The sequence below is a fragment of the Notothenia rossii genome (genome assembly GCF_949606895.1).
Source record: "Notothenia rossii genome assembly, chromosome: 8".
Classification (NCBI taxonomy): domain Eukaryota; kingdom Metazoa; phylum Chordata; class Actinopteri; order Perciformes; family Nototheniidae; genus Notothenia; species Notothenia rossii.
Window position 1 is genome coordinate 50,005,688 of NC_136906.1, and position 23,020 is coordinate 50,028,707.

At 42.8% G+C, this 23,020-nt stretch overlaps 2 protein-coding genes across 8 annotated transcripts in view; one reads left to right on the forward strand and one right to left on the reverse strand.

The window, feature by feature from the left end:
• The window catches only part of bach2b (BTB and CNC homology 1, basic leucine zipper transcription factor 2b), a 105,553-nt gene extending 95,695 nt beyond the window's left edge, over positions 1–9,858 (forward strand). For all 7 annotated transcript variants that reach the window (XM_079646608.1, XM_079646611.1, XM_079646609.1 and 4 more), the window contains 2 exons: positions 3,501–3,707; positions 4,480–9,858. In XM_079646608.1, the coding sequence (XP_079502734.1) occupies positions 3,501–3,707; positions 4,480–4,929 (657 nt within the window). In that variant the 3' untranslated portion in view covers positions 4,930–9,858. The remainder of the gene's footprint in view (positions 1–3,500; positions 3,708–4,479) is intronic.
• gja10b (gap junction protein alpha 10 b) lies at positions 6,019–17,400 on the reverse strand. Its single transcript, XM_079646615.1, has 4 exons — positions 17,322–17,400; positions 16,128–16,390; positions 14,361–15,734; positions 6,019–11,138 (listed from the first exon to the last, which is right to left on the reverse strand). Exons 3-4 carry the CDS (start codon positions 15,711–15,713, stop codon positions 11,100–11,102), a joined length of 1,392 nt encoding a protein of 463 aa, XP_079502741.1. The 5' UTR covers positions 15,714–15,734; positions 16,128–16,390; positions 17,322–17,400; the 3' UTR covers positions 6,019–11,099.
• Between the last annotated feature and the right edge of the window lie 5,620 nt (positions 17,401–23,020).

The window sequence follows — 23,020 nt, forward strand, 5'->3', positions numbered from 1 at the left end:
GATAGATTGACATCTAGGTCTGCTCTTCAATGAATGAGCCATTTCAATTCTGTCATGAGTAGGCACCTTGCTTCATCCCCTTGGTGCGACGCCTATACCAGGATACTTCAGCATCTGTGTAGCATCTGGTGGAGAAACAGAGCCGAGCCCCCTCTGCTGCAGCCTCTGCATGTATGCTGAAAATAAAAAACATTGACTTTAATTAAATGTATTATGTCAACAGATTTTACATAATTCAATTTTCAGTTGAAATAGGTTCAACTTAACATCATTGCTTCCAACTAACCTAATACAGTTATGTGAAATATGTTGACATAATACATTTAATTAAAGTCAATGTTTCAGTTTGTTGTGGTCATGTAAGCAGGTAAAAGTCTACAGGGAGGATCTGCCCCGGCCCAAGCAGCCAGGTACTATGGGAGTGCTTCCTGCTCCTCTTCCTCCTCTCTTCCTCCTTTGTTTGACTTCCTGTGCTCCTGAGAGGCAGCCACAGGGAAAGGGAAAGCAAGAGCAGAAAGCTGAGCAGCTCCTCTCATCTCTGCCAGGCTCTCCGGCTGTCTTCCTCTGGCTCTTTGTTATGCCTGCTCTGCTCCTCTGGCTGCCTGCAGCTTCACATCCCTGGTGCTCACAGATACCGCTGGGATGGATGTGCCTGTGATGTGCTTATCATAAGGTTTGCCATCACCTGAGGGAGAGAGGCAGACTCATTGTTGCTCTCCAAACTGAGAAAAAGAGAATCAACACATACAGCCTTGATGTGCTGTCATATCAGTGAAGAAATACCACATGGATTTCTGATTTTCATTTGCGCTGCCAAATCACAGCTGCATTTATTCCAATAATTATGTTGTTCTGCTGTGCAGGAGGTCTGCTGTTAGGTGCCGGTGTAGATATTAATGCCTGCAGAATTCACCTGACGCTGATTTGGATCAGTTTGACAAGTCACTGCCCCCTCAATCTGTCGCACTGGCACGTTTCCAGGTGCGGCGGGACAGATGGGCAGGGACTTTTCTCCTGGATCACCTTTTCCCCTCTGCTGCAGAGTGCTACATGTTTAGTTTAAGGCGGAGAGCGTGTCCTGCTCTGTGAGGCCTGTGCAGCAGTACTCTCATGCCACCTTGTGGTCAAGTGTAGTGACCGTCAGACAGTGAGAGGGCACAATGATGCATTGACTCACCTTGGTCACACTCGGTGGTGTAAAGTAACTAAGTAGATGTATTCAAGTACTGTTCTTCAGTACAATTTTGAGGGATTTGTACATGAGTATTTTCATTTTGTGCTACTTTGTACTTCTACTTCATTACAATTCAGAGGTATATTTTGTACTTTTACTCATATTTATGTAATACATTTAATTAGACCTGGATTACATTCATATGCTACCCAGCAGTAAATAAAGTACTAAACCTTTACCAGCTTTGATACAACTTAATCAGGGCCGTGGGAAGTAGGGGTGCTGAGGGTGCTGCAGCACCCCCTGGTGGAGGACAGGGGATCTGCACTTCCACAAGATATAATGCAAATATAATACAAAAAAAACGAATTTTCAGCCTTGATGCAACAACATTCATAATTAAGTAAAGATAACACCCTTTTCACCCCGGTTACATTTTCCATTTGCCCCGTACGATGGGTGCTGTAGTGATGAAAGTGGGGGATGTTGGCTTATCAGGCGCCCGCAGCGGGGATTGTTTTTAGCTTCTGCTGCGCTAACCGATATAAGAAGCTGTTTCTACAATAATGTGGAGGGAGAGTTCTGTCCTGTCAGACTGAGAGGCTCAGTGAGGTAAAGGACTCTGAGGGTTTAGATTGTTAACTTCAGTCTAAGTTATCTCAGTGAGTCTCAAATGTTTTGATCACAATTTATGTAAACAAATATTTCCAAGGCACTCCTTTATAATTATTAGGATAAATAAAAACAGGTTTGAAATCATTCCAATGTATACTATAGGACAGTAAACCAAAAATATTGTTTAAAACTGGAGTGATTTAAAAATATGCATAAATAAATAAATGTTAACTGGTAAAATAAGATATGAATGAACAACACAAATAAAATAAGTTACATTTATTTGTTATTGGCTATGGTAGGTTATTCAAAATGTTCACATACTTATTTGATTAATAAAATGCAAATCTATCTTTTTCATATGGTTGTTTAGAGTTGTACCCCCTAGTCTCTAGTAATTGGGCGCTCAAAGTGCACCAGATTGAAGCATTTTACTTTAAAATGCTAAAAGAATCTTCCGGGGGGGCACCCCCGGACCCCCATAGAGGATGTGAAGTCCACCCCCCAATTAAAACATGTTATAATACCAAATACATTTGAAGCCTTTTTATATAGGCTGTCCACCATGTCAATATGTTTATCTTTTTGTAGTGTATTGGTCTTTTGTAGAGGTTTTTCATTGCCAGCTAAAATCTTGCCTATAGGGCAGCACATTGGTCAGAACCAGCCCTGGTGTCATCTCCACAGCACCCCCCATTTGAAACATGTTCCCACGGCTATGAACTTAATGATCAATAATTATTAAACATATCGTTTATATTATTCTGAAATGGACCAATATGCACAATGGCTACTTTTACTTTTGGTTCTTTAAGTATATTTTGATGCTAATACTTTTCTACTTTTACTTGAGTAACCTTTTGATTGCAGGACTTTTACTGTAACAGATTATATTTCTACACTCTGGTACTTCTGTTTTTACTTAAGTACTGTACAAGAGCTGAGTAATAACATTAGGGAATGATTTGAAAGTGATTTTGGCTCCAAAGTATGGAGTATGGTAAAGTTATCGTAATGTCGAAGTGTTGGGCAAGGCCCCAAATTACTCCATGTCTATGGTGTTGAAGTGAGAAAGTGTCTCTGTTGGCCCCTTCGACAACAACAACAAAACTTGATATCCACAGTTGTCTTTAAGCCCATATCTGGAGAAAAACAACATTCTGTTCTGTTCTAAAGATTTTGGGTCTGAAAAAGTATTCAAATATTAGAAGCCAATCTTTAAACCCACCAAATGAAATATTTTTGTTTTGTATAATGCAACCTCCTCCTCCCATCCCAAATACACTGCCAGTTAAACAAACTCAAAGTTAAAAAAAAAGAATAGCGGAGCCCACATATTTCAATCGTCTCCGTTGGAGAGTGTTTGAGTGACTTCTGCCTCACTATCCTGTGGGCTTTGTTGTTTCAGAGCATCATCTTACATCCCATTTAAAGGTTGGCAAATGTCAGGGTTTTCTTATCATTATAGTAAATGAGAAAATGCATTCTTAATGTTATTAATCAAATATGTATTGCCTTCATAAATGTGTTAATGGCTGAAACACTGCCATTTGTCTGTAATGATCCTAGCGGCATATTTCAGACTCCGTCAAAGAAAGATGAACTTTGTATTTTGTACGTTATGGGCAACTTCCGTCCAACCTTATTGATGCTCAATAAATACAAAATAAAAATGGTATGCATAATGTCTGTTCTTTCTCTTTCTCTTCAGGTAAAGCTGCCTTTCCCTGTAGATCAAATCACAAATCTTCCACGGAACGACTTCCAAATGTTGGTAAAAATGCACAAACTGACCTCGGAGCAGCTGGAGTTTATACATGACGTGAGGCGGCGGAGTAAGAATCGCATCGCGGCTCAGCGCTGCCGCAAGAGGAAGCTCGACTGCATCATGAACCTGGAGTGTGAGATCAGAAAACTGGTGAGTCATCAGTTTCCACCTAACTGTCACTTCCTGTTATCTGTCCAGCTCATCAAACACCACGTCAATTACACCAACCACCACCTGAGCAGAGAAAAGGACATGATGATGTGATGAAATACTATTCACTGATCTCAGATGGGTTCCATTCTCTCAGCTCTCTAACCTTAAGTGTCCTCTGGTGTGTGTGGGGATGGGGAATACATGCAAGATGGTAGGGTTGATCAATAATGGAAATTCATGTTTTAGAGTAAAGATTATTGGGTTTATTAGGAGAGGATGTGACTGAAAAAATACAAAAAGAGGATGAGTAAGTGTTTTCAGTACAGTTTTGAAAGACAATACAAAACTGTTGAATCCTGTTGATAGCTCCAGCGGATCAGAAAACCTTTATATGAGTAGTTTTGAAAGACAATGACATAATGAGTTATTTTGAAGAGAATATTAGTAGGTGTTGGTGGGTTTTTTGTTTAGAGGGAAAGCACTTAAGAGATATTATTTTGGAGGTTCTGCCCAAAAACCAAAGCACATAAGCTCATGCTAATAGGGTTTTTCCTGAATGAACTAAACCCTATTGACAAATCCCAACTGTGTGTGTGTGTGTGTGTGTGTGTGTGTGTGTGTGTGTGTGTGTGTGTGTGTGTGTGTGTGTGTGTGTGTGTGTGTGTGTGTGTGTGTGTGTGTGTGTGTGTGTGTGTGTGTGTGTGTGTGTGTGTGTGTGTGTGTGTGTGTGTGTGTGTGTGTGTGTGTGTGTGTGTGTGTGTGTGCGCAGGTGTGTGAGAAGGGGAAGCTGCTGACGGAGAGGAACCAGCTGAAGGCGTGTATGGGGGAGCTGTGGGAGAACTTCTCCTGCCTGTCCCAGGAGGTGTGCCGCGACGTGCAGCTGAGCCCTGAGCAGGTCCAGTCTCTCAACCACTACTGCCCCGTGCGGCCCGCCAACTCCACCGACACCCCCCCCAACAACACCAGCATCGACCTCACCACCCTCTCTGGCTCTGCCACGCCGGAGCCCAGCTTCCACGGATCGCCCGGGGCTGCAGATAGCGAGCCCGACTCGGCGGTCAGAAACGGGCCGGACAGAGAAACAGACATCCAGGACGCCGGCCTGTACGATGAGTCAGGGCTGGTCAAATCCAACCAGGCGGTAACGGTGGATTTCTGCCAGGAAATGACTGACAAATGTACAACTGATGAGCAGCCGAGGAAGGACTGCGCTAATTAGTGGTGGTTCTCTTTGTTGTTGATTTCGATGTTTTTTTTATTATTTAATTTTACTCTTCTGACAAACCCACTCTCAGGGTTGCTGAGACAGTCAGCCTCTGCCAGTGTTCACTGAAAAACAAGCTTTGTTTGTATTTATGTATTTTTGTGCTGTTTTCTTCTTTTTTTTTGAACGGTTGACACTAAAGTTGTCTTAACAGCAGCAATACTGTTCTCCAGGTATTCTCCTCTTACCACAACAGAGTGGGAACTTCTCACCAAACATTACAATGGTGCTATCCTCGCCCAACAGCAACCTCTACAGTGGGGACTCGCCCCCCACGTGTCACTCATCACAAGTCAAAGTGGAACCTCATCGGACCTAAACAGCAGCTCTCTGTGTCTCTCTGTTCCTGTCTTCCTCTTTCTCTGTCTCCCACTCTGTCTCTATCAATCTTCTCTACCTCTTTCTGTCTCACTTTTCTTTCTCTCTGTCTGTCTGTGGTTCGTCTCTCACCATATCTCAGTGGCCCTTTTTGTCACAGCAATTCAAACTCAGGAAAAAAAAGAATCCTCTGAATGTTCAACCTAATTCATGAAAAAGATGCAGTTGACTTTTTAAATGTTCATATGCAAATATGTCTTCGAGCGTCTGGCATTTGTAATTCTGTACAGGAGAACTGTGTGCAGGCTGTAACCGAAAACATTCCTCCTTTGCCTTCCTCAGCACTGAATTGAAAGGAAAAGGTTTTTTGCAGGCGGTTAGATGGCTATTTTTATTTCCCACTCATCAGCAATACCATTGTATTTGGATGTTGTAACGGTGACTTTCAAATGCTTGTTTGGCAGAAATGTACATAGTATGGAGCATGATGACTGTAACAGTGATTTTGTACTGGTAGAGGCTTAGACGTTTCTTTTTCACGGGGTTATATCAAGCACCTTTTGCTAAGGGGAAATCTTTGCTTTGCTGTTTCCTGTCCTGCCTAACGAATGCTCCCTATCACGGTGAGCGTTCCTATACTCAGGAAATCAGCTCCACATGAAGACACACACATGCAGTACATACAGACACATGCGTCAAAACACATGTACAATTTTTAGCCCCATGCATGTAATAAAGTTAGACATTCAAGTTGTGTTTTACGCGAGGCTCTTCCCCCTTTTCCTCTTTAAATGTGAAAAAAGAGTTCTGCCTTGTGTTGTTTGGAGGACATTTTATTATCAGTATTTTAAGATGCTCTTTGTGTACACTCTCGCAGATGTGTTTTGGGTTTATTCGATATTGCCGTTAGATGTTAGGAGACAGCAAAAAGTGCAGCCAACAAATAAGTGACAGATACTAAAAAAAATATCTAATTGATCCTGAGAAAGAGAAAAATATTGACTTCAGTCAGGCACTTTGTTTTGGCCTCAAGCACTCAGAGCCATTTAGCACTTCAATAAGGTCTTTGTCTTTGTTTCAGACCTCCTCAAAGTCTCAGACTGGAGCACTTAAACTTCAAGAGGAAACATCTTGTTTATATAAATATACAATAAAAATATCTTTATGAAGAAAATGTATCCGAAAGCTAAAAAGAAGCTAATGTTTTAGACCTTATATTTGTATTTCTTTAGGAATTGAATAAGCTAATTCAAATTGTATTCTACGTGAAAGCAGTGTGTTGATTGAGTAACAATCATATAAGATAGTAACACGTTTGCCCTAATTGTGCATTTGTTTGACCATCCTCATTTGTGATGTGCATGCATGCTGCCTAGCTTTAGGCCTAGTTAGTTTGTCTTCTTCTGTTTACCTTCTCTGAAGCAGTCTGCTTTTAAACTGATATCTCTTTGAAATGTCTATGTATAACAAGGCAGAAAGAGTGGATATTTACCCTAACTAGAGGAGGCTTTCAGGGCCGTACTCTAGCACAAGGTTGAATTCAAATGGTATTTAAAAGTGTATTCATTGCTCTTTAAAGCCCCAATCCAAAGAGACTATCCTTGAGTTAACTGGAGCAAATGTAGCTTGTAGGCAAGCTAATCTTTCATTAGCTTCACTACATCAATGTAATCTCTCATTGAGTAATTCGGAGAGATGTTTTACTATCCTTACTCTAAAGAATATTCCTTTCGATCATTTTTTTTCTACTTAAACTGACTTTGTAGTAGTTATTAGATTTAAATCTCTTTAGCCATGTATGGCAGGTCAAACTAAGATGCTAGATAGGTGCTACCAGGATAGCCTGTAGCAGCTAGCTATACCACCTACTCCCCCATCTAACTGAAGGTGATTTTTTCTTACTTGAAATAAACCGAGAAACTGTTTTATAGTAATCCCTGCAACATTATTATTTTTTGGCCAAACAAGTCTGGGATTTGGGCTTTAAAATGTGAATGAAAGTTTTAAAAGTTCTCCCCTGATTTTAAATAATTATAGATGTATAAGAAATGTCTCGGGTGAGACTGTTTTTTATACAGCCAAACAATTAAGTGTATTTTATAAAACCGTCTTTGATTTCTTAAAAGGCAGATACAAAGACCCACACACTCACACACACACACACACACACACACACACACACACACACACACACACACACTCATACACACTCATACACAGCAGTAGAGGACCTTCATCCGCTGGTGTGTTTTCTTTGTGTTTGTTCAGCCCTTTATCAAATATGTGCTCTTCTTCATTCTTTGATGCATATTTACTGCAGCAAAGCAGTATCTACCCATATAGATTGTACCAGGTTCCAGGCAGAAAGCTAAACATTACATACGCTTATTTTCTGCAAACATTTTGCAACTCGCTTTTTATTCATGTACTTTTTAATCTGCCTAATCTTAAATTGAGGAGGCCCGGTGTTGGATTTGCGAGCATAGACTCTGACTTTATGTCTCTGTGTGGAGAACATTTATTTGTGAAGTTTGTGTTGGAGCAAAACTATTGTAACAAAGGCCCCTGGGTGTCTCCTCACATTATTTAATAATACAACAGTGATCACATCCTTTTGTTTGCATAGCAGAACTTCTACCTATTGAATGTTGATAATTCAATTTAGCAAACCTTAGAATCCCGTGGACCTCGGGTGATTCACTGCTCGGTCAAAGTGCAGTAACAGGCATCCTCTGCAACATGTCAACTCTTATTTAAAGGGTCCATTCACGTTACAAACACAAATGATCCCTTACTGTATGTCTTGTAGACACTGGTCACCCAGATAGATCTGGTTTTATTGGTTCATGTTTTGGGATATCTGTCTCTTTACATTCTGCCTTTTTGGTGCTCACACCACTGAAGGAAGTACTCTCCTGTTACTCTGAATGCTGTGAACAGTATTTTTTCAGAGAATGCCAAAACGTTGGTGAATAAAACCATAACTATAGGCCTTGCTAGTTACTGATAGATGTGAGTGACAACATTTTTCTTGTCATTTGGGTGAACCGACCCTTTAGTGTCTCAGGTGCCACGCATTTAACCCGCTCTCACATCACTCTGAAGCAGATTTTCTTTTTTACTTTAGTACTTACTTTATCAAATCAAATGAATGCCCCTTTTAAATGATTTGTTCAAATGACTTAAAGCTGCATCAATTCATTTCTAACCTTCACAACGAACAAAGAAAGCAACATTATGATTCATTTGGAGTTGTGTGCATGTCAACATATGAATGGAGTTGATATGATGTACCCTCTTAGCTCATTGTTCCTGATCTCCACCAATTCATTAGAGTTCACCAGCTAACTGACTTTGTATCCGAGCCAGCAGAATGGGATGTTTGGAAAACCAAGAATAATAAGTGAAAAGAGGCTGAAATATTCAGTGGAGATGAAGGAAAAGTAGTGTTGGTGATCATATTTTTGCTAAATGTTTAGCAACCTCATACACAATGTTCTTTTGATCAATTTTTCATATAAAAAATATTGGTGCAGCTTTAAAATTATATAATAAGCTTGAACAACTCAAATAAATCTCAGAATTTGATACTTATGGAATCCTCCAGGTTCAATTGTTGTTTATTACAGGAAAGTGGCTCCAACTGCTCCTACCTTGTTGCTGTGTATTTGTCTTGTTTAATTGAACTTTTGTGTTGCTGCTTCTCTGAAACAAACACTGGCTTTTCTACTCCAAAGGTTGTTCTATCAAATAATATGAACAAAAACATGCCTTTCTCACAGATTGCTAATCTTTTCTTGAAAAAAACACAAAACAAATCTGGTATCCTGGTTGAATGCGCAGGCTGAGATCATTGAGTAAAATATACAAATGCAAAATGTTTACAATTGCCATGCAAAAATGGCTCGGTTTAATTGGACTGGTTCTTGTTGTCGTGGAAAGAGACAAAGTTTCTTCACCTTGTCTTTATTCCAACTTTTGGGATGGCTCAGCATTACATGGATAAAAGTGCACCTCCAATATTTGCCTTAGGACTTGCAGAGGCCATAGTTCACATTCAAGTGAAGTGAGTGTATGCAGGGGCCCGGCCCCCATCCCTGAGTCACCAGTGCAGACTTCTTCACACTTATCTACCTGTGAAATCCTTCATACCTCTCATAACTGGTCAATGACTGTATCAGCAAACCGCATCAGGTGTTTTTCTAAATGCTTTTTACACAGATTATATGGATTCTTGTATTAGTAGATTTTGGTGCACCATTTTTTATGTAATAGCTCTTAAGCTTGTAGTTCGAGTTGTTTTTTTGTTTTCATTTTTCTAGATGAATGTTTTGTGTTAATAATTGTCAATTTCAAATAGCTGTTATTTCTCACTCTACTAAGAGTTCTTACCTTTATCATTTTGAAATGCTACATGACCCTAATTAATTAAAATGACTTAAAAACCATTGTAAATATGGTATTGTGCAAACCCCATTTTCATTCATTTCAATTGCTTGTGTTATATAAATGACTCTTTTGTCTAGACACCATTTCTCTTTATGAAATAAAGAAACATGCATATCATGTGTTTTGTGCGTGGTTTTGGAAAAATGAGACCAAATGTTGGTCAGTATTAAAGATGCATGAATTGCGCGCACACACACACACACACACACACACACACACACACACACACACGTTTCTGCACATGTAATGTTAGTTCTTCTTCCTATGGAAGCACATTCTACGGTGGTTGACAGGAGCAAGTGCGTGACATCGGCCCAAAACACTTCCACTCGAAGAAACATGCTGCGGTTTCAAAAACACTGTAAATATCAAAACACAAATGTGCCAAAACACATACAAATGATGAAACATCTTCCCCAAGGTGACAACACATGTTACATTTAGAAAACATTCACCGACTTCACGAAACATTGTTTACTGAAAGCGCTGCATAAACAAAATGCTTCAAGAGGCACAACAGAAACCAGGGGACACTAAAAAGTGACGCACACAGCTGGGACCGGACACAGCTGGGACCGGAGTTGGCCAACTGTCACTGTTGGCAGAGCTGGTCTCTGGTTTCAGAACTGTAAGAATTTGTCAGTGCAGTTGAAATGTCTAGGTTGGTGAAGATGTCTCTTTATTTGCATGTTTTGGTACATTATTGTTCCTTCTCCTAATGGAAGTGTTTTTGGCTGTCGGAGCGCGTTGGCACCTGTTGGCCACCATACATCTCTAACTGTAAAAGAAAATAATATGATTAAAATTAAGTCATGGGATTGTCATTATAATCTCGTAATAAAAAATTAAAAAACACTTAGTATATCAAAATATTCTCACTCAGACTAAACAATTTTGTTTATTAGAAGAAAAACTACAGGACATCGGAAACATTGTCAGATGTATTCATAAACAATTTGAGGCGACTCTTAGTTGAACAAAAGGTTGAATTTGAAGAGCCCTTTTCTCCTGTGGGTCATGGGGTTTGATAAACAGTTGATAAGAGAGTTCCCTCTTCTTCATTTGTGGTTGCCAATGCCACAATCTTAAATGACAATCTTCAGTCACATAGCCAATCTGTTCAACAGGCTTTTGGTCTTATTATATGAGATATTATGCTTTAAGCCAAATATACATTTGATTCATATTTGATTAAGCAAGTGGCTTGCAAATGATCAATATAAAAGTATCAGGTGCTGAAGATATCATTAGTAATGAACATTAAGAAAATGTTGAAGTGCTCTTTGGGGTCAGGATCCCTCGGTCGCCTTTGAACTTCTGTATGTCTCCAGCTGGGTCACAAAACGGTGATTTTCAATCTACTTTTTCATGATTGAAGACAGCTCCAGAATCATGCTCTAAAAGAAGAAAAGATGGTTGAGAAAAACATGGTTATTATCCAAATCACAGACACTTGTTTTTCTGACCTCCAGTTGATAACTTTGAAGCAGGTGGATACAGTTTGGCAAAAGAACATTTCGGCCGGGATCCTCAAGTGTACATTGTTTTTAAAACTAATTTGGGCCGCATAACACTGAACGGCACCACTACCCTGCTCTAAATAGTATCTTTTAATGTACCTGCCCAAACTCTTTTTACCCAGCTGTTTTCACAGAAGAGAAAAAGGGACTAAGAAATACTGAAAAACCACTTTTTGTATGTGTTAGTCATACATACAGAAAGATCAGACTTGAATATAAGCACCAGAATTGAGTTTTTCCAACTTGCCTCTTTCATAGGTTCTGCATGGACTCAGTTTTGGTGATTTAACATACTGATTTCATATATTTGAGAGCTCCTCTCTCAACTGTTTGAAGTGGGCGAAGCTGAATTAGAATGAATGTGACTTTCTTCCAATCACAATTTAGCAATATTTCAATTATATTATGTGACAAAAACATACATTTTCATAATGTCCAACATTTGTATAAGTATTAAAGTGACATAAGTACTATGTAGTAGTAGCAGGTCTCGACATTAAGGACTGCCCGATGGCCATCTAGTATTTAGCTCGGGCCATGAAGCCTCACCTGCTGGTTGCCCGATCGGGCAATCTATTATGCCAGTATCATGCAGCTCGCGGATCCAGTAATGAGTGACCCGACAGTAAAACTAAACATATCTATAACTAGTTTAGGTAGTTTGGGAGGTAATTAAAATAGCTACGTGTGATATTCTAACCTGAAGTGTGTGTTTTGTCTGCTCACCGCTGCATGTGATCATGCAGAGCTGCGTGTCGACTCGTCAGCCGCAGCTGATCTCTCTCTCCCGTCAGATTAGACTACACTCGCATTTATGTCCATATCGATCAGATCCAGCTAGTTTTAGCTAATGATAGGACTACCTGCTTATTAAAGACACCGTGACCTAAACAATAAGTGTCGCTATGCAACTGGGTGAGGCCACAAAGTATAGCGCAGCATTATGCATTTGTTTACATGCCCACCGGAACCCCGAGGCATTAGCAACAGATCAACGCACAATCAACCCAAACAGCACATCTCTTTCTCCATATTAAGTGTTACACATTAGAATTGACTACTCTTGTCTGGCTAAAGGGAAATTATTTTGACCGGACATTTTGACCGAAGAGATTTAGATTTGCTTGCTAACGGGAACTCTGATGTCGCCATTGTGTGTGCTTCGCGGATGCACTCGGCTGCTCGGGTCTGCTCGGTCAGCTTCTGGATGAGGAGGCATTCCTTCGACCAACTTACAGTAGATAACATTACAAACATTTTTAACAGGGGCCATAATAGCGTAAATAATGTTTGTTTTGGTAGTTATAACGGCATGTAATGTTTTCTACTTTATTACATCTGGGAAGGCATTTGCCTTCATCAGATGGAAAGTGTCTTGACCAACAACTTAAGTATTTATTATAGCTATGCAGGGCATGCAAGCGAGCAAACACAAACAAGTGAAATGAAGAATACAATTGAAATTGTAATATTGTGGTGGTTCATCTTATAATTCAGTCTATAAAATGCACCAGACAGCATCTAAGACCTGCAAAAATCTAAATGTTCTAGGGGGAGGCCCCCCAAACCCTTCGTGCGTCATTTCGTCCGCGCGCATTTTTCAGGGCAATCTCTATTGGGCTCAGGGCCATCTGTAAATTAGCTTAGATGGCCCACAGGGCCATCTCCCAAAATCCTTAATGTCATGCACTGAGTAGTATTTTTGAAATGCTGCTACTTATTTTTGAGCCATTTGGATGTGTACTTATGGCTGTGTATTTTATTACTGTGTGCTTTTCTAATAAGTTAGCTTGCTCTTTATTATTGCAAGCCTGTTTTGACCTGCTAGTGCTATGCCACTTTTGCTGTAAAACATTTCCCCGCTGGACTAATGAAGGAGTTCTGATTCTGACAGAGCAGTGGAGAGCTGCAGTATGTTCCAGTGCTGTCCAGCAGGGGGCGACCTACTCCAGACCCCCCAACTCAGTGTCACTGACAAGTGCTGACAACGCTACATAATATACTTTTACTCCATTACATTTTTGAGGAAAATATTGTATTATTTACTCCACTTAATTGATATGACATTAATATTTACTAGTTACTTTGTACATATACAATACATGATGATGCCTCTGATGCAGTAGGCTACTGTACTACCAATACCCAGTACTCTAAAATAACTTAAATTGACTCAAATTTAATTTGATATGCAATGTATTTGTTACTGATAACAAGAACCATAATACTGATCTATTATGAAAAGAGCCATTCTGTATAAAGGAGAACTTTTATTTTTGATACCTTTTGCTTATAATACTGCTGGAATTCTACTTACGTAAAAAATTGTATTAATTAGATTCACTTGTAATGGAGTATTTTTAAATCATCTTATTTCTACTTTAACTTAAGTAAATAACCTGAATATTGATTCTGTCTCTGCTGAAGGCAGTCATAAATAAAATGAAATCACAGACGATCTGTTATTCCTTTGTTTGATGTTCTTTTTTTAGGCATCTTGAAACTTCCATGAGTGAAACATACATTTTAGTCTGGGGTTTAGTTGAATTTTTCTACTGATTGTACTTCTTTATTCAAATGTACTTCTAGGGAAGGCAGACAGTGTCCAAAATGTTAAGTGTTGAAAACCTTTCTTTATAATAAAGCATGTAGAGCTGGGTCCTGAGTCCTACATTTTATGGTATTTTATTTGCTTGTTTTTGTTGTCATTGTACTGTCTTTTTTATTGTACCTCATTCTCTTCATCTATTTCATTTGTATTTCACATTCTATCGTATATGTTATAATTCTCTGGTAAATGTAATGATATTTTACACTGTCATCTATGTTGGTTCATCTGTAAAGCCAACAGCTTTGATTTGATTTGATTTATAGTCATACTTTTTATTCATATAAGGGCTCCACACTGAAAAAACTGACACTTTGGCTTTAATTAAATCTATTATATCAACAGATTTCACATAACTACATTAAGTTAGTTGAAAGCAATAATATTTAGTTCAACCTATGTAAACTTAATATCTTTTAACCAACCTAATACTTTACAAATAATTAAAGTAACCTTAACAGTGCAGATACATAAACCATGTCTCTGCTCACCATAGACATCCTCCTCCCGCTGGCTGGGGGTGGGGGGGTCACTGCTGGGCTCTCCCCCTGGTTCAGGTGCTGGGCCTCCAAGTCTGCCCCGCTCTGGGAGCCGGTGCTGTCCGACGTGGAGGCCAGCATGCCGTCCGACAGGTCCCGAGACATGAAGCTGCACTTCCTGGCTGTAGGGTAGTGGTCGCTCTCCGGAGAGTCGCTGATGTCGCTGTACTCCTTACTCACTCTGCTCTGCTTCCTCTGGGCATTCCTCAGGGCGGCGGGGATCTCCATGTGTCCGGCCATCAGTGTGGGTCGGGGGCCGGCATACTGGGGCCGGCCTGAGCCGTGCGCTTCATTGGACTCGTCACTGCTGCAGGACGGCTTCCTGTTGTCCGCTGAGTGGCCCTTGGGCTGCTGCAGGTATGTGTGTGCAGGCTGCTGGCTGTTGGAGCCCTCCTTATTGCGAGGGGTCGCAAGGGCCACACTCCCCCTTTGGGCATCAGAGCCAGCAGAGCAGGTCATCTGAGTGAGCTGCATCAGCCTCTGCGGAGAGGAGTTAGTGAGCACACACACCTGCTGCACCATAGAGTTCTTCTTAGACCGGCACACGCTCTCATCGTCTCCATATTTGTATCCATACAGGCTCTGCTTGATCTCCTTCACCCCCAGGTGGAAGATCTCCAGGAGATTGAGGAACAAAGACACTCCAGCAATAACCAGCATGAAGATCATGAAAATGTTCTTCTCTGTTGGCCGGGACACAAAACAATCCACACTGTTGGGGCAGGGCAGCCGCTCACATTTGTACAAAGGGGATAGACCGATGCCGTACAGTGCACACTGACCGATAATGAAACCCACCTCTACCGCAGATCTGGTTAAGATATGGAAAACATATGTGCGGAGCAACGAGCCTCTCAGAGGAGCCTTCCTCACTTTCTTCTGTTCATCCAGCTTCCTGAGCTCTCGCTCGATCCTCTTATGGTCCTCCTGCTGCAAGGGGTCCGTGCTCTCCAGCGCAGCCTTCAGACAGGCTTTCTTCCTGTGCCTCTCCTTCTCCAGGGTCCTCAGGCGGTACAAAGCATGCCCCATGTAGACCAGAGAGGGCGAGGACACGAAGATGATCTGCAGCACCCAGTAGCGGATGAGGGAGATGGGGAAGGCCTGATCGTAGCAGACGTTCTTGCAGCCGGGTTGCTCCGTGTTGCAGACAAACTCACTCTGCTCGTCGTCCCACACGTCCTCAGCCGCCACGCCAAGCACAAGCATGCGGAAAATGAAGAGGATGGTGAGCCAGATCTTCCCCACGATGGTGGAATGAATGTGGACTTCTTCTAAAATACTCCCTAATAAGTTCCAATCCCCCATCTTCTGTCATATTATTATTATCTGTTGATGAAGAAAGAGCAATTTTAAGGCTTTTCATTGCATTACATTTTCTACATTAGGCCTACATTTCCTTTGGCTGACGCTTTTATCCAAAGCAACTTACAATAAGTGAAAAAACATAAAGAATCAAAACAACAAGGAAAGTGCAGATATATTCACTTCAAGCAAGATCATACCATATTAAGTTCTGGTGAATTAGTTACACGGCCTAAATTAACCCTTTGTTTATTTATTTAGAGTTAAATTGCCAAGGTACAATCGAAACAGATGGGTTTTCAGTTTGCGACTGGAGTTTCCGCTCTCTTGATATCAATGGGGTGCTCATTCAACCATTTAGGAGCCAGGAAAGCAAACAGGCATTAGGTGAAAAGTCCAAAAATATGTTTTACTTACATGTTTTCTAGGGTCCTTGTCTCACATGCTTCAGCATAAAGCTATTATATAACAGCAGACTCCTTCGTGGAGACATCAGGGCTCATTTGTTGTCCCTTGGAAATGGATGAGACCTCACTGAGCGCTGGAGCTGACACTGTTTCCATGCTGTTGCGAACTAGGACTCCGGTTTGAAGCCATTGATCCAGTGCAGCCCCCATCATGCCCTGAGGTTATTTCACCCTGATACTTTTACCAGGACAGCACACGGAAAATAGCGCCAACTGAAAAGTCAATACAGCGACACGTACAATGTGTTCAATTCTCCTGCTGATAAATTGTGCACAAGTATGCTTTTAACCATGTCAACAGTTTGGTGAAGGATAATGGTACAGATCAAATGTATTTCAGAGAACAGAAACTAGTTTAAAAGTCCCCAGTCATTTAGTGTATCGACGCTCTGACATTTGAGTACTTTTTAAAGAACAACACAAATAAAGACATGTATATTTTGTTATCCATACTTATTCCATACATGTGGACCTCTTCAGACCACACTCAAACTGGTACATTTACGTGTTCACCCTTTATAAGATGCAGAGCTGGGAAGTAGTGGAGTACAAATACTTCGTGACTGTACTTAAGTACATGTTTCTGGTATCAGTACTTTACTCCACTACTTATTTTTCTGACACATTTTTACTTTTACTTTTACCTGTACTTTCTACTTCTTACATTTTCAAAACAGGCTGGTTACTTTAGTTTTAATCTGTGTTTGCTTCATTAGCTAACAATGACATTATTTTTCTATTAATATAAAGGGAGTTAATATATTAATATAGTATTAATATAAACTATTATTAATATATTAATAGTATTAATATTAGTATAATATATTAGTATTAATATAAACTCTTTAAAACATTTGGTAGTTATGGGTACTTTTTACTTAAGTACATTTCAAAGTTCTTTACTTTTACTTGAGTAAAGAAGTTTAGTCAGTACTTCTACTTTTACAAGAGTATTTTTACATGAATATCTCTACTTCTACTTGAGTAAAGGATGTGTGTACTTTGCCATATCTGATAAGATGAGGATCACTGTTACGACTGAATAAACGGGTTTGAACTTACTCTTAACGAAGAAAAACAGTATCAAAACAAAGCCACTCTTAATGAGGAAAAACACTAGGAGCATGAATAACCAAATACTCACACAAGACGTGGCTCAAAGCTCTGCTTGGGATTATTCCTGGCATGATACGCTGGTAGATTGTCACAAGAAACGAAACAAACTGGCACAGGACAAAGGGAGACGAGGACAATAAATACACCAGGTAATGGGGAACAGGTGGAAACAATCAGGGGCGTGGTCGACAATCACAGGAGTAGGAGACACACAAGAAAGGGAGGTCAGAGTCTCTGAAACGAGAGGGAAGGTTACTATTCAAAAATAAAGGGGAAAATCACTAGACAAAGACAAAAACACTTTAACTAAACTGACATAATTTGCGAGAGACGACAGTACTCCCCCCTCTTGGGCCAACTCCTGACGGCCCAGGAACTTGAGGGTGCTGGCGAAAAAAGTCATTAATGAGAGTTTGATCCTCAACAAATCTTGATGGGATCCAGGAGCGTTCCTCTGGTCCATAACGCTCCCAGTCAACCAGGAACTGTCTCCCTTTTCCTCTGTTCCGGACCGCCAACAGGCGCTTGACCGTATAGACCAGGCCGCCGTCGAGCATTCGGGGGGGTGGAGGGGGTTTGGCTGCGGGAACCATGGGGCTTTCCTTTACCGGCTTCAGTCGTCCCACATGGAAAGTGGGATGAACCCTCAGAGACCTGGGGAGACGAAGGCGGACAGAGACAGGGTTAATTACTTTGGTCACTGGGAATGGGCCTACGAACCTAGGTGCCAATTTCCGTGACACCACATGAAGTGGAAGATCCCTGGTAGAGAGCCAGACCCTCTGGCCGGGCCTGTACTCCGGAGCTGGCCGACGCTTCCGATCTGCCGCCACCTTCATGCGTTCCCCACTCCTTACAAGAGCCCTGCGGGTGGACCAGATCCGGTGACAACGCCGAACCAGGGCGTGGGCGGACTGGACTGTGACTTCCTTCTCGAGATCCGGGAAGGTAGGAGGTTGATACCCATAGAAAGCCTGGAAGGGAGTCAACCCAGTAGGGGCCGTGGGGAGCGTGTTGTGGGCGTACTCTACCCATGTAAGATGCCTGCTCCAGAAGGAAGGGTTCTGTGAGATGAGGCAGCGAAGCCCAGTCTCTAATTCCTGATTAAGACATTCGGTCTGGCCATTGGACTCCGGATGGTAGCCGGATGACAGGCTCACCGATGCCCCGATGAGGTTGCAGAACTCCCTCCAGAAGCGTGAGATGAACTGCGGACCCCGGTCTGAGACAATATCTTTGGGGAAACCATGGATACGGAACACATGAGTCATCATGATCTCTGCCGTCTCTTTGGCAGACGGCAGCTTGGGTAAGGCAATATAATGAACCATCTTAGAAAAACGGTCCACCACCGGGAGTACGGTGGTGTTACCTTCTGACATCGGGAGCCCAGTGACGAAATCCACGGAAATCTCAGACCAGGGCCGGCTGGGAACCGGGAGCGGCCGGAGCAGCCCCATCTGTGCCCTGGAGGATGTCTTGTTGCGGGCGCAGACAGGACAGGCCTCCACATACTCCCGGACCTCACGTTCCATGGATCCCCACCAAAAGCGTTGATTGATAAAGAATATGGTCCTCTTGACCCCAGGATGGCAGGTGAGCAGCGATGAGTGAGCCCAATGGACGACCTATGGACGTACAGTAACATTGAAATGCGCGTGCCCGGAGAGGGCGGGTGACGCGCCCGTGGTGTCCGCGCTCGCAGCCGGCCCGACGGTGCCCGTGGCGGAGCCTCTACCGGTTGCCTTGTCCGCGGCCGGGCCGCCGGTGCTGGGGTCCGCGCCGCCGGTGCTGGGGTCCGCGCCCGCGGCGGAGCTGCTGCATGGTCCTTTTGTCCACGGCCGGGCCGCCGGTGCTGGGGTCCGCGCCGCTGCGGAGCCGCTGCCGGTTGCTATGTCCACGGCCGGGCCCGCACCCGCGGCGGACACGCCGGTGGTGGAACCGCGGGTCAGTTGGTCCGTGGCAGAGCCAACGGTTTCACGCGTGGGAAGCACACAGGCAGCCGGTACACACAGTATCACACACACAGACACTCAGGTCACACCGAAAGCAGATAGTGAGCACACTGCAGCCAGAGTGGCTGAGTCTGTTCTGGAGGATGTGGTAATGGATGAGGATTTGCTAAGGTTACCTGTTAAAAGGAAAAACGAACAAGTGAGCAAAGGAAGTGTGGCTCAAAAAGGGAAGGTGTCAAAGAAGGAGTCACTGTGTCCTCCTTTCAGCCAGAGGGTGTCTCAGAGGACTCAGAGGACAGTGACAGTGAGTCATTCTTTGACATCGTTGAGGTAGCAAAGGGAGAGGAGTACTCTTTCCAGAGGATCAGATCCTTTCTGGCGGAAACTAAGGGGTGGAGGGGGGTGAAATTAGATGATTTTTTTAGTGATTTGCAGATCTTTCACAATTCTGCCAGGGTTCTCATGCGGCCATGGGCGCGGGAAGGGGGGTGCTGAGGGCGCTGCAGCACCCCCTAGCGGCAGGCAGGGGGTGCGGAGCTCCCCTGTCTGAATTATTATTTGACGGTTATTGCTGCTCCCGCTGTGCATAATCTGTGTAATATGTAGCCAATAAATTCCACATTGTTGGTAAAATAATATTTTGGCCTGCCCCGAATGTTTTTTCTGTAGCCCCGGACAATTCTACCTCAATAATATAATACATTAACCGTGCTTTACGTGAACCTCATCAAGACACTAGAAAGGACGGCAGGACTGTAATTTCCCGTGTTCAGTGAATGCAACAGAGGCAAGACACCAGACCAATCAGAGAGTTGCATGGAAATAAAAGTGTGCTTGTGTCATTCAAGCTCGCGGCTCTGTGTGTGTGCGGAAATAGCGCATTTACTGTGTGTGAGAGAGGGGGAGAGAGAGAGGGACCGGTGCCAGCAGCAGGGACCGTGTTGTTAGCATCTGGTTAGCTAGCTGCACTAACGGACATACGGAGCTGTTTGTTCCACAACAAGCTGGAGGAGAGCTCTCCTCTCAGACTGAGAGGCTCAGGTGAGCTAAAGGACTCTCTGAGTGTTTCGATAGTTAACTTTAGTCTAAGTTATCTCAGTGGGTCTCAAACGGTTTGGTCAAAAATTATTCAAAAGATTATTTCCGCGGCACACCTTCATATGATCATTATAGTTATAAAAAAAATAAGAGAATAAAGGAAAAACAGTTATGAAATACTATATGGCAGTAAAACAAGAATACAGTTTGAAAGGGGAGTGATTTGTAAAATATCCATAAAGAAAAAGAACATCTGCTTACAGTTGTGTTTCATCTGGGTGTTGAGCGATGTATCCATAGATCTCTTAATGTTGCTCTCAAAGTGCAGCAGATTTATGCTTTTAACTTCAATATTTAAAAAGAATCTTCCCGGGGGAGCATCCCCCCGGACCCCCCTAGAGGAGGTGAGGTCCGCTCCCCACTCGTAAAGTGGGGAGCGGCCTATATGCCGTGAGCTGATTATCGAGCCTTCATTGTAACAGTCGCGGGTTTACTGTGTGTTTGCGTGTGGGGAGTTTTTTTGTGCGTGCTCTATAGTGCCCGTAATAGTGTTCACTGGAGTCCAGCACCTCAGCACCCCCACTCAAAATACCTTCCCGCGCCTCTGCATGCGGCGCAAAGAAGCCTTAGGGGAACCTTTCTTCAGCGGCCCAGAGAAGGCTCGGTTAAAGAAGATACTTCAGAGGATTAGAGAGGAAACTGCAAAGAAAGATAATTAAGTACATCTTGGTTTTATTTTTATTTTTTTATTTTTCTTCAGCCAGGTTTTTGATTTTGTTAGGATGCAACTATAATTTCATAATGAGTGACATAAAGATGGGCTCTTTAAACATTAACGGTGCTCGAGGGGATGCTAAGAGAGCACTTTTATTTACTTTATTAGGAAACAAGAGTTTAAATGTGACGTTTCTCCAGGAAACTCACAGTACTGCTGAGAACGTGAGTGTCTGGAGGAGGGAATGGGGAGGGGAGGGCTTCTTCAGCCATAAGCGCAGCAATAGTGGAGGGGTTGCCATTTTCTTTGCGAAGGGCTTTACACCCTTCTCCTGTACGGTCGAAGAGGTCATCCCAGGACACTTGCTCAAAATAAATGCTGAATTTGAAAAAGTTAAAATATGTTTTATAAATATTTATGCTCCCAGTGTGGGCGCAGAGAGGCTTTTGTTTTTTGAGAAACTGAAACACACTCTTAGCACCTGTGATAGTGAGGAGTATCTGTTCCTGGGGGGTGACTTCAACTGCACAGAGAACCCTGTGCTGGATAGGAACCACCAGGAACCGCATGCTGCCTCGAAGAGTGCCTTAATAAGATTAACAGAAAGCTTTGAGCTGTGTGATGTTTGGAGGCACTTCCACCAGGGCCAGCGGCAGTACACGTGGGTGCACTCCAGGGATAACCTGTTGTCTCTAGCTAGGCTGGATCGTGTCTATGTTTTTAATCATCACATTAATGTTAGCAGAAGCTGCTCCATCAGTCCAGTGGGAATCTCTGACCATTCCCTCGTACAAGTCTCAGTTTTTATTAATCATGTTAAGTGTAATAGTGCGTATTGGCACTTTAATGCTTCTCTGTTGGCCGACAACCATTTAAAAAATGCTTTTAAATTATTTTGGGAAAACTACCGTTTATCTAAGAGTGAGTACAATTTTCTTCAGCAGTGGTGGGATGTAGGTAAAGTGAAGATCAAGCAGCTTTGCCTACAGTACACTTTCAATGTCACAAAGGACATGGCTAGATCTCTGAGAGCTCTGGAGAGAGAAGTGGTGGAGCTGCAGGGATTGGCAGACTCCACAGGAGAGCATGTTGAAGTTTTCAAAAGTAAAAACTCAGCTCTGTCTGACCTGCTGGGGTTTTCTGCTAAGGGTGCTCTGGTCAGATCCCGGTTTCAGAACATCGTGAAAATGGATGCTCCCTCTCACTTTTTCTTTGGTCTAGAGCGTAAGAATGGTCAGAGGAGGCTGATGCACTGCCTGCAATCCAATGCTGGGCAGCTGCTTCAGGAGTCCGCCGACATTCGTCAGTTTGCTGTGGAGTTCTACAAAGAGCTCTACCGAACAGAGTTCCAGGCCGAGCCAGAGGTGGCGCAGTCGTTCTATGAGGGCCTTCCTAACGTCCCTGAGGAGGACCATGCTGAGCTGGAGGCGGAGCTCTCTGCCCAGGAGCTGCAGGAGGCCCTGCAGAGCATGCAGAGTGGGAAGGCTCCTGGCATAGACGGCCTGCCTGCAGACTTCTATAAGGCTCTCTGGCCGGTTATAGGTGACGACCTGCTGAGTGTGCTCAGAGACAGTCTAAGTAACGGGAGTTTGCCTCTGAGTTGCAGGAGAGCTGTGCTCACTCTCCTCCCTAAGAAAGGAGACCTGCAGGAGATTAAGAACTGGCGTCCTGTGTCTCTACTCTGTACCGACTACAAGCTGCTTTCCAAAGTGTTAGCGACGAGGCTGAGAAAAGTGATGGAGCATGTCATTCACGTAGACCAGACATACTGTGTACCCAGCAGGTTGATAACCAGTGGTCAAGTTGTAAAAAAAAGCCAGGGGGGATGGTGGATCTGCATGCCCCCCCCCCCCCCCCCCCGGAGATTAAAAACAAAAATTAACCTGCAATTCAGGGTAGTTGAGTAGACTGGATATATGTTTGGTGCTGACTGCCTTAAGGGCCCTTAATTTGATCTGATGACAGCGCATTTGGTGGGAGACCAACGTTGTACCCTTTTGATTAGTGTTTAAGCACAAA

What these genes read in the sequence shown, in the direction of transcription:
- gja10b (XM_079646615.1), bottom strand. Translation starts at nt 15,713, where the DNA reads ATGGGGGATTGGAACTTATTAGGGAGTATTTTAGAAGAAGTCCACATT. An exon ending in GCGGGAGGAGGATGTCTATG is followed by an intron (nt 11,139 to 14,360) that starts GTGAGCAGAGAC and finishes TTCTTCTTTTAG; the next exon opens with AGCATGATTCTGGAGCTGTC.